We start from the raw sequence: 12,138 nt of genomic DNA, 5'->3' as shown, positions 1-12,138 counted from the left end.
TTTTTTAAACTCTTTATATTCAACTTTATACAATGCACATAAATACAGATTGGCTGTTCGTTCGCCCTAAAACGCGCTCGCCCTTGACGCCGTTCGCTCTAGTTTCCGTTCGCCCTAGGTCCGTTCGCTCTTGACGCCGTTCGCACTAGGTCCTTTCGCCTTATTTTTATATAGGGTTAATTTATATTTGTTGTGTATTCTGATCAATTTAAACATTATGAAGATATATATCAATTAATGAAAATAATACCACTTCTATAAATAATGACCATTTGACTTACGTGGCATTATTATATCGTTACGAAAACTTTTTTTAATGTTACTAAATCTAATTTTCTTATGTATTTATTTTGTAATTATAATAAATTTTACCTCATAATATAACCGTATCATGATTATGAAATTTGTGGTTTTCGACGAGGGACCTATATATCAGAGAGCAGTCTTTGCAAAGTTACAATTAAAAAAAAAACATGTACAGTTGCTGTATATAACTTTAAAAAGGATATAACGCTACATGCTTGTCTCCCCACACACAGTTATAAATAAGTATGCAGACTAATTGTGCACCCGCCCGTTATGATTGCTGTGGAAAAATAATGGAGCTTTGAATGAAATTTAACTAACGAATTCAAATAGAACTAGATGTAGTTTTCGTATGCTATGACAATGTATGTAATGTATACGCAAATAAACTACTACTACATAAAAAATTATACACAAATTTATGAATGTTCAAGCTATATAATTCACATAATGTCTTATATGTTATTTATCAATAATACGTATACATATTATATAAATAGTGCCTGTTTGGGAGGGTAACAGCGTCGGTTGACAATGGTTTTCTCGGGGTGTCAATTTCAACTGTTATCCTCCCAAACAGGCACTATTTATTTTGTTATACTGAATGTCTTTTTTAAAAATTTTAAGAAAATTTTACTGCTTTTATATAGGAATAACGTGAATTCTACAGCGAACCGTACGCGCATAATTTTCGCGCATGTAACATTTTTTAATGTTACCCGTTGCCAAGTGCGTTGCTAACGCTGAGGGTAATAGTAAATATTATTAACTGCGTCTTAACCAATCAGATTTCAGTATTTAACATGAAAGTATAACAAATATAGCTATTAAACTTAATTTACTCAAGATATATGTTTATATCTTATGGCGTTATACAGTAGTATCTCATTTAGAGATCAAAGGATTGCGTTACGTAAATTCTTCAAAGATAAATTGTAGAATAGGTGATAATCATCTGCTAAGCTTCTCAATAAGCCAATTAAGGTCTCAATTTCTTTGATTGCTTAAAAACACCAAGCGAATCATTATAAAAACAAGAAGACGATTATCGACAATAAAATCTTACAATTATACCAGGTACGTCCGTTTTGATGAAGGAAAAACATCGAATATACGAATAATTAATAAAAGTTAATAAATTTTCAGTTATTAAGGTAAATGAAATAACTTATAATGAGGTTTATTAATGAACTAGGGGCGAACGAGGTTTAGAGCGAACGATAATTTGGGCGAACGATAATTAGAGCGAACGGACTAAGGCGAACAGGTGGATAGGGCGAACGAACCCGATACCATAAATACACGAGCAGTGTGTTTTCGGGCTTCTAATGCTTCGTGTCATTAGTCATACTCGCATTACTGGAGTCACGTGATGTAGACTGTCGTCGCAGATCGTCTGATTCATGAGAATGTAAGAGTTTTCTGTTTCACTGCGTTTCTCCGTGTTTATCTGGGTATTTATTTTATTTACATATCAGTGCACTTCATTTAAAGTGGTTGCTTTATTTTGGCTACGGAATTTGTGGAATTATCGTTACCGGGCTACAGGACAAAGCAGTTGACTATGAAAGAGGAGTGTGACTATAGTTAGCCATTACATGTATCACTTTATTTACAGTGTGCGAACTTAACATATAAACTGATAAAATGAAACCACTCTATAATGATACCACAAATTACGGGAAATCAGAAATCGAGGGGATGTAGATAAATCATCTATTTCGTCTTTCCTGTAAAATCTACTTTCGTTTTGTGAAGGTCAGGATTAAGGTGGTGCAGGCGACTAGTTCTTGCCGAGTAACATTTCTCTCCAGTGAATTGTTATGTCATTTTTCGTAGATAATTTTATTGATTGATAAATGACGGAACAATGCATTAGTGAGAAATGGTTCTTTGCAAGAATTGGTCATTTACTAGCTGCAGGACTGTAGCTCCCGGTCTGAAAAAATTCGGATGGACGACCTGGGAGCTACAGTGCCTCCCATAGTAAAAAACTGCAATTTACGGCGCACAAAAAATTGCGCTAAGTTTGGACTTATTAACCTTATTTTCACACAAATTCTGTAAAAATAATTAGAACCATAAAATTCTTCAGCAAATTTACTACTGATATCATCACTTTACTTGCCTCAGACCTTTTCTTAAACATGATAACCGACCTCGGAAAATGAAGTATGTTAATTTACGTCGAGATCGAGAGTCGCCATTTTTAAATGTAAACAAACATGCACCACTTTAATTGACAGGGCTGGGGATGGTGTTTAAAAGAATATCAGAGGCAAGTGAAGTGACAATATCTGTAGTAAAATGTCCGAGGAATTTTTTGGGATTAAATATTTGTACAGAATGTGATCGTAGATGAGATTAATCAGTCAAAACCTAGCGCATTTTTTTGTGCGCCGTAAATTGCAGTTTTTTACTATGGGAGGTAATGTAGCTCCCAGGTCGTCCATCCGAATTTTTTCAGACCGGGAGCTACAGTCCTGCAGCTAGTCATTTACCAGTATGGGATACCTCCATATTGTGATGACATACTTCCCAATCTTATATTAAAATTGGATCCTTCACGCTGTCGTATTTGCGACATATAAAATATGAGAGCGTGAAGGATCTAATTTTAATTAGATTGCATACTTCCTATCAAAATAATTAAATTAGAGTACAATTTTTAGTGCTCGTCTAGGCCAAATTAATAAAGACACTAGGGTAATGTTTGTTTAGAGTTTATAAGTACATCATCACTGTCAAACTGTCGAATGACAGAGTAAATTCTAGAGATGAAAAAAGTACAAAATTTTACTTAAACGTGAAAATATAAGGTCGTACTGGAAAAATATTGTTTTTAATGCATTAAAAGAAAAGTTCCCCAAGTTGTAATTAACAATTTTATTTACCCTGTGGGCCTATATTTATAAACTGATGTAAACTGGTTGCAAAGCATGCTAGCCATGTCGGTTTCTTTTTAAACTATTAATAAATGTTATTTTTATACCGTGTATACATTGACCTTCTCAATATTGGCTCCCAATCCTATTTAGAATTCAATTTTTGAAGCCTTTCCTCCCCTAGCCATGCTAGCCATTCGGTTTATTTTTGAACTACATTTTGAGTGTTCTTGGGGACGTGATTTCATGTATTTTCTTACTTATAAAAGGAAATACGACTTTATAACTGAGGTATATTAATTCGTGGAGAAAGTAAATTTGTTCCGGTAGATAAGAGGTACCAATGCACAAATTCCACGAAAATTGAGCCACCATAAAATCTAATGATTCCACAGAACCTTGCACAATTACCTTCTCATGGGCCAATATTGGCTCCCAATTCTATTTGAAATTCCATTTTTAAAGCATTTTAAGCTTTTTCTCAAATGGTCTAATTTAAAATTCATGTTTTACATTTTTATGTGTGTTTTAATCTGTTAATATGAAATATATCTGAAAACAAATCATCTGTTAATTTTCCCAATCCTGTCAACTCAGGGTTGCAAATAACATTTTCAAACCCAGGGGCCATGTGGGCTCCCAACTTTTCAAGTTTTACAAGCCCACAATAGTTTATAGGGGCCCACTGATATTCACAATGAAGTTAGTTTATAATATTGAAATATATACATGTAGAATAAAAATTGTAAAGTGCCATTATTAATTTGAATTAGATCCAATTTATTAAATTTAATTCTTTATGTGTTCATACATTTTATAGATGAGATGTTTTGTAATTGTTAGAATAGCTAAATGACAAATAAAATTAGTCCTGTATTTCTGTGTATTGTGGAGGCATTAGTCCAACCCTTTGACCCAGTTACAACTGTTATATAAAGGATCTTATTTTTTTAAGATAACTGTAAACAAACGGTTTTCTGATTATTTTAACATTAATTTAACAGAATTATTAATTAACTTATTACAAATTACCAACTAATAGTAATTACAACACTAAAAGTAATAAACATCGGTTGCACAGTATGTGGTTGCATCACCGGTATTTATAACCCCTAAAGATAAGAAAATCTCGAGTTATTAGTTACAACAGGGGTTAACTGATGCTGTGAAAACGTCTTCAGAATTAGTTAATTATCATTTGATTGCCTTTGGGGATAACTTAAACGATTGTAAACTCATAATACAGAGCGACTTTAAATTCTCTTATGGAGGAAATTCCAACAAAGTTGCCGATCAAAAAGTGACAATTTCGTTTAGTTGGTCCTTGATTGCCAAAAAATTTTATACTCGCCATGTGGGCAACTAAATCTTTAAGAAATGGTCGCCCACAGTAAAAATTACTCGCATTTGCGAGTGGGCGAGTGGTTATTTGCAACCCTGCAACTTGTTAGTCAAAGTTTTCAAAAAAAAAAATGATAGGATTTCCATAGATAGGCTGATGTGTTTTCAAAAGTTTACATATAGTTAACACTAATTTGAACTTACTACATGTATAAAGCAAACAATGCATTAATGTTTGTGACATATATATGATATCTTGTTTAATTTTTAGGTGTTTCATCTTAAGTTCAGGGTAGAACTAGCTGATCCCGTTTTGGAAAAACATTTATAACTGTGGTAAAGTATGAACATTAATTTTATTTAATTATGATACAGCAGTAATTTATTCAGCTAATCTTTCATTATTCTATCAATGGTATAAGTTGGGTGAATTGATTGACATCTGTATACATTACATTCAATGATTTAGATAAGAGGTAACCGTCTCTGACACTACTGAATTAGGTTACCGTAAGTGTGGTATGGGAGGCCATCAAAAAGTAATTCCTTGGTTCTCAGGCCAGCGCCCATCTGATTTCACATTGAGCATTGCCGATTTTTATTCTATTAAAATGAATAAAATAAACTTTTGATGGTGCACTTGCTTATTCCAAAAAAAAAATACGGATTTAGGACTGCATTTTAGATACTCAAGTCAGTAAAATGCTTGACTTAATATAGAACATAATTGCAAACATCACGATGATTCAGATTTGATTATAGCAATTGCAAATGGCCACCGAATCTAGTTACGAGATGCTGTTTAGTTATGATCGCAACAGCAATGATTTTAGTTTTGGTATATGAAGAAGAACGTCATTTAACCTGAAATGCATGTAGAAGGAGAGTTCCTGCAGCTTGCTCTATACTAAATATCCCATTATGCTTAAACACATGGCTCTGTCAAGTCTCGTAGTTGTGGTGTTTCTTGAAGAACATGATGACTTATTTATTTCATTTAGTTTGAGCTAAAAAAAATCTGATACATTCATTGCAAGGTAACTTTTTATTCATTTAAAACATCGCTTTTTCTGGATTTGAATAAGAGTTGCACATTGTTAAAATAAAAATAAAAATATTGTATCCTTTTTTTTTTTTTTTTGAAATAAAAAGAAAAAATTATCACCGCTTGACCGCATTTGTTTTTGAAAATTTTCCTTAGAACCAAGATATTAATTTTTTATGGCCTAATGTTGATCTTTTTTAAATGCATTTTATTCAGCTGATCCCTCTCTATTCTCTCATCAATAGTATAAATTGATGATTTGATCATGAATTATCGGTTTACATACAAATCTGAAGGTTTATTGAGCAAAGTTTCTGGGACGCTTCCGCTTTTAATTAAAAAGTATCGCTGATCAACCAGAGTGAAAAGGGGAATAACTCAATTTTCCAGTTTTAACATAAAAGGAGTTGTTTCCCTTTTCACCTATACTTAAAACAATCCAAAATTTTAATAAATGTATAATACATATTTCTATTCTTCAATCATTTCATTAATGAATAATTAAGCTAGAAATGCACAGAATAATTAATGAAGACGATTATTAAAAAATAGGTCAAAACACACATTGTCATGTTAGATAAAGATTAGTGTAATAGTTCTCTCTCTCTCTCTCTCTCTCTCTCTCTCTCTCTCTCTCTCTCTCTTTATTGGTGATGAAATTTAAATAAATATTAAGTACCTTTGTTTTTTTATTGTAAATTCATTTACCATCCAAACTATTTGCTGTATAATATTACTTTGTGTTTTACATGTATTGGTGATTGGTGTGTAGAATTGTGTGGTCTCTTTACAGGTTTCAAGTGTATGATACACAGAGATGCAGTGGATGAAGTCAAGAAAAACAAAATACATATGTGGTATAGTATTCATATTCAGAATTTGTCATATTTATGAATTTTTATTAGGCAGCTAATCTTTTTGTTTCTTGGTCACTCAGGAGACCTATTGCAATCGCTCGCTTGTCGTTGAGTGTCATTCATAGACATCATATTATACAGCTCTTAAATAGGTATGAGGGCAGTAGTCATTGTGTTAGCCCTGGGGTAAGAACTGTTGTCCGAGAGCATAGTCATAGACCACAGTCAAATACTCAGCCAGGGTAAGGGGGAAAGCCAGTCACAGGCCACAGTCAAATACTCAGCCAGGGTAAGGGGAAAAGCCAGTCATAGGCCACAGTCAAATACTCAGCCAGGGTAAGGGGGAAAGCTAGTCATAGGCCACAGTCAAATACTCAGCCAGGGTAAGGGGGAAAGCCAGTCATAGGCCACAGTCAAATATTCAGCCAGGGTAAGGGGAAAAGCCGATCATAGGCCACAGTCAAATACTCAGCTATTGTAAGGGGGAAAGTCAGTCATAGGCCACAGTCAAATACTCAGCCAGGGTAAGGGGGAAAGCCAGACATAGGCCACAGTCAAATATTCAGCCATGGTAAGGGGGAAAGCCTGTCGTAGGCCACAGTGAAATACTCAGCCATGGTAAGGGGGAAAGCCTGTCGTAGGCCACAGTGAAATACTCAGCAAAGGTAAGGGGGAAAGCCAGTCATAGGCCACTGTCAAATACTCAGACATAGTCATAGACTATCAGCCAATTGTCAAATGACATCAAATATACTAGTAATTGATGTGTTTCAATTTCAATAAAGAGGGAGAAAAAGAAGCAGTACATGTTTATCAGAGAAAGTTAAAGAGATAAAATAGACAGAGAAACTTGGTGTTATAGAAAGGCAGTGGATACATGTTTAGAAAGTCTCTCAATCCCTTTTCCCATTTGTTCTCTGCTCTCTCTCTCTCTCTCTTTCTTTCTTTCTCTCTCTCTCAGAGAAAGCAAGCATGTATCAAACCAGAGATGTTCTTAGAAAGGGATATAGAATGATAGAAGGAATGAGAAACAAGCTAAACAAGGAAATGCTTAGAGGTATACAGAGAGAGAGAGAGAGAGAGAGAGAGAGAGAGAGAATATTTGTCTGGAAAATGTTCTAGAAAGTGAGAAAAGGATAGATAGAGAGATAAAAAGAGAAAACAAGGTTACATGTTTAACAGAGAAGTGCAGAGAGAGAGAGAAAAAGGGAGATATAGAACGAGAGAGAAATTAAATTTAATAGTGAAAATAAGAGAAAAATTAGAATGCAAAAGTTTCTGTTAAGCAGGGGAAATGGAAAAGATAAATAGAGGAAGAGAAAGAATGAGAGAGCAAGGGTACATGTTTAACGGAGAAAGTCAAAGAAAGGACAACCAAAAGTACACATACATATATATATATATATATATATATATATATATATATATATATATATATATATATAAAGCAGAGAAAAGTCTTATATAGTGAGAAAGAAATAAAGAAAGAGAGCATATGTACATGACGGAAAAAGAGAGTAAATGTTCATAGAAAAAGTTTGTGAGAGAGAAAGACACTGGTTACATGTTTAGCAGAGAAAGAATGTATCTCATTCCCTCTTCCATAATTTTTCGCTTTAACATGTATACTTGTTTTTTTATCTGTCTGTCTGTCTGTCTGTCTGTCTGTCTGTCTGTCTGTCTGTCTGTCTCTCTCTCTCTCTCTCTCTCTCTCTCTCTCTCTCTCTCTCAGAGAAAGCAAGCATGTATGAAAAGTAGATAAATTTTGAGAAAGAGGGATAACAGGGTTGTCTCAAAAAATTGAAGTAGAAGTAAGTAATTAAAAAAGTAAAAGTGGGTCTGGGGGTCTAGCTTATAGCTGGATTGCGATTGAAATGCAATGATAGCCAGGTAATTATTTTAGATCCTCCCCCAGGTCTTAGGCACAACCCTGCTGGGATAGAGAATGAAAGAAGGAATGAGAAAGCATGAGTTCATGCTAAGCAGGAAAAGTCTGAGATATACACAGAGAGAGAGATTTAAAGAAAAGAGAGACAAGGGCATATGTTAAGCAGAGAGAGAGAGAGAGAGAGAGAGAGAGAGAGAGAGAGGAGAGAGAGAGAGGGGGGGAATACATGTTAAGCAGATAAGGTTTTGACCACACCCTCTCCCATTATTTCTCTGCTTAACATGTATGATCTCTCTCTCTCTCTTCTCTCTCTCTCTCTCTCTCTCTCTCTCTCTCTCATGTCAATCATATTTTGGGCCATTTCTTTTTGAGTATTTCTGTAACAGAGCCAGAATTATGAATCATTATCTATGTGAAGCATCATGTATCTCTGTAGGGAAATATATATTATATATATGATATTTGTATATCATTATTTAAAAGTTAGATCAATTTTAAATGAAAACATACCTTATAAAATTTGATATGGAAAAAATAGTTAATTCACTTGAAACACTTTATTCTTTTATTGAACAGGTTTTGAGACCTAGTCCCTCCACACAATGGAAACAGCAAGCACTCCATGTAAAGTACATCAGTGTTCTAAGTGTCCAGGGGACACAGAGTACTATTGTGTATCGTGTCCATGTGATCTGTGTCCCCAGTGTAAAGAGAACCATGTAAAAGATCTCCAAACAATAGACCATGATGTTGTTTCACACCGTGATAAAATCAACTACATCCTAACACAAGAGATCTGTGTGAGACATCTTTACATGTTTCGTGAGATGTACTGTGAACCTTGTGAACTCCCTGTCTGCTATCATTGTTCAGAACATAGAACACATCGGTGGATAAATCTTCAGAGAGTATATCAAACAAAGCGACAACAACACAGAGGAACCATTCACACCATCAGAAGTGAGGCTCTCTTTTACAGACCTGTTCTCCTGCCACAAATCAAAACTGATTTCAAAACCTGTCACACAGAATTCTCCCTCTATCAATCAGAGATGTTAACAAAGGCCCAGACACTGAAGCATCTCATTAACAAAGTGAGAAAAGATTTCATGAAAAATGTGTTTTGTGACTTTGATTTCAAACACAGATGTTTAAAACAGAAGAAAGAAATGATCAGACATATTGTCAGCCTACAGGAATATGAACTCAGATATGTACACCCAGAATTCACATTCAGTGCACTACAATTCCTCTCCTGCATAAAGACAGCCCTCCCCCAGATACATCCTACACTCCACACCAGCCAGCTCTCCATGACTGAGTCACTCAACAAGGAGGATGTGATGGAGTCACTGAGTGCAATCCAAATCACAGAGAGAGGAAACCGACGCGTAGGAAACCAGTGTCTGCTGAAACTGACGTCTGTTCCTGAACTCCATCAATCTCTCACACTGACAGGTGTTGATGGTTGTTTTCACATTTCCTGTGTGACATCAGACCGGGTCTGGGTCAGTGATAATGAAGACAATCTCATGTTGACAGACACAACAGGTGTCCCTCTACATCGTGTGGAAGATTCATGTAGTGGTTTTAATGGATTCCACACAGTGAACAGTGAGAGTGAACTGATTTATATAGATAGAAATTATAACATCAACAAACTGTCAAAGGATATGAAAACAACCACCACATTTATAGAGAGAACAGACTCTAAATGGGAACCACGGTGTGTGTACTGGTCCCCGTCCACTGGGGATCTACTGGTCGGGATGCATTATACTAGGGATCAGCATCTACTGGTCGAGATGTGGAACTATGATAGATGCACAGGCAAGGTAACCCGGTACAACCAGAGTGGACAACTCACACAAACCATACAACATGACAACACAGGACGGGGACTGTATGTACAACCTAACTATATAACAGAGAACAACAATGGGGATGTCGTGGTGTCTGACTCTATTCATAACTACGTTGATTACGATTTTGGTGACTATGGGTCTGGTGCTGTAGTGGTGACAGAGCATGGAGGAAGACATCGTTTCTCCTACAGACGACATCCATCAGCAGCAGGACTATTCCCACATGGAATCTGTACTGACGCGTTGTCACACATCCTGGTGTGTGATGGTGAAACACAAACAGTACATATGTTGGACAAGGACGGTCAGTTCCTGTCACATCTACTGACAAAATCACAAGAGATGGGTGAACCATGGGGCCTGAGTTATGATGTCAACACTCACCGTCTCTGGGTCGGATCATACGGCAACAACAATGTGTGTGTCTACAGGTATATCACCAGACAGGACGCTCTGACAGGTAAGTCTGAGTCATTATCATTGATGTAGTATGTATGTGTTAGGTATCATACAGGTTTCAATGAGATCTAAGTATACCTTAGTTATTTTTGTTATATCACACAAGTCATATTAAATTGTTAATTCAGATTATATCTGTTTCATTGTGATTGTAATTCATATATTAGTTATATATCCATGTAATTGTTATTCATTATTACATGTATGTACATGTTACCATATGTAGTTTACTGCTCAAATTTATTTAAATAAGAAGATGCAAACATTATCATGGTTATGAAAACAAGTTACACAAGAGAAATTAATTTTAAGTACTTAAACAAGTTTGTTAATGACTTTAACTAGAGTAATGAATTTACTTAATATATTAACTTTAATCAGAGTAATTAATTGATAAACTTAATCTACTCCTTGTAACAATACAGAATTAGAACTCTATGTTTGATGTTTGTAGATCAAAGTCGTGTAATGGAGTCACTGAGTGGAATCCCAACCCCAGGGACAGAAAAACCACAGCAAGGAAACCAGTGTCTGCTGAAACTGATGTCTCCCCCCGAGTTACTTCACTCTCTCACAGTGACAGGTGTTGTTTTTTGTGATCACATTTCCTGTGTGACATCAGACCGGGTCTGGGTCAGTGATGATGAAAACAATCTCATGTTGGCAGACACAACAGGTGTCCCTCTACATCGTGTGGAGAATTCATGTAGTGGTTTATATGGAGGATCACACACAGTGAACAGTGAGAGTGAACTGATTTATATAGATAGGAATGATAACATCAACAAACTGTCAAAGGATATAAAAACAACCACAACATTTATAGAGATAACAGACTCTACATGGGAACCACTGTGTGTGTACTGGTCCCTGTGCACTGGGGATCTACTGGTCGGGATGCATTATACACATGAGTATACAGAGACAGGCAAGGTAACCCGGTACAACCAGAGTGGACAACTGACACAAACCATACAACACGACAACACAGGACTGGAACTGTATAAGAGACCTATCTATATAACAGAGAACAACAATGGGGATGTCGTGGTGTCTGATGATGACAGTTGGTCTGGTGCTGTAGTGGTGACAGAGCGTGGAGGAAGACATCGTTTCTCCTACACAGGACCTCCATTAGGACCACGACTAGAGCCACGTGGAATCTGTACTGACGCGCTGTCACACATCCTGGTGTGTGATGATATAACCAACACAGTACAGATGTTGGACAAGGACGGTCAGTTCCTGTCACATCTAATGACAAAATCACAAGAGATGCGTGAACCATGGAGCCTGAGTTATGATGTCAACACTCACTGTCTCTGTGTCGGATCAGGGGACAACAACACGGTGTTTGTCTACAGGTATATCACCAGAGAGGACGCTCTGACAGGTAAGTCTGAGTCATTATCATTCACATTAATTAGATATAGATAAATAAGACACACAGTACGTGTTAATTATCAGTCAATAAGATACATGTAAGACATGT

General features: G+C 35.9%; 2 protein-coding genes across 2 annotated transcripts in view; both read left to right on the top strand.

The window, feature by feature from the left end:
• LOC105332837 (uncharacterized) overlaps positions 1-12,138 on the top strand; it is a 302,923-nt gene that overhangs the window by 50,530 nt on the left and 240,255 nt on the right. The gene's annotated exons all lie outside the window — the stretch shown is intronic.
• The window catches only part of LOC105347843 (uncharacterized), a 239,174-nt gene that overhangs the window by 224,853 nt on the left and 2,183 nt on the right, over positions 1-12,138 (top strand). The window contains exon 7 of the mRNA XM_066073573.1: positions 11,101-12,039. Coding sequence (XP_065929645.1) covers positions 11,101-12,039 — 939 coding nt within the window. The remainder of the gene's footprint in view (positions 1-11,100; positions 12,040-12,138) is intronic.

Source organism: Magallana gigas, chromosome 10 (genome assembly GCF_963853765.1).
Source record: "Magallana gigas chromosome 10, xbMagGiga1.1, whole genome shotgun sequence".
Taxonomy (NCBI): Eukaryota; Metazoa; Mollusca; class Bivalvia; order Ostreida; family Ostreidae; genus Magallana; species Magallana gigas.
This window is presented reverse-complemented; position numbering and strand designations above follow the sequence as displayed.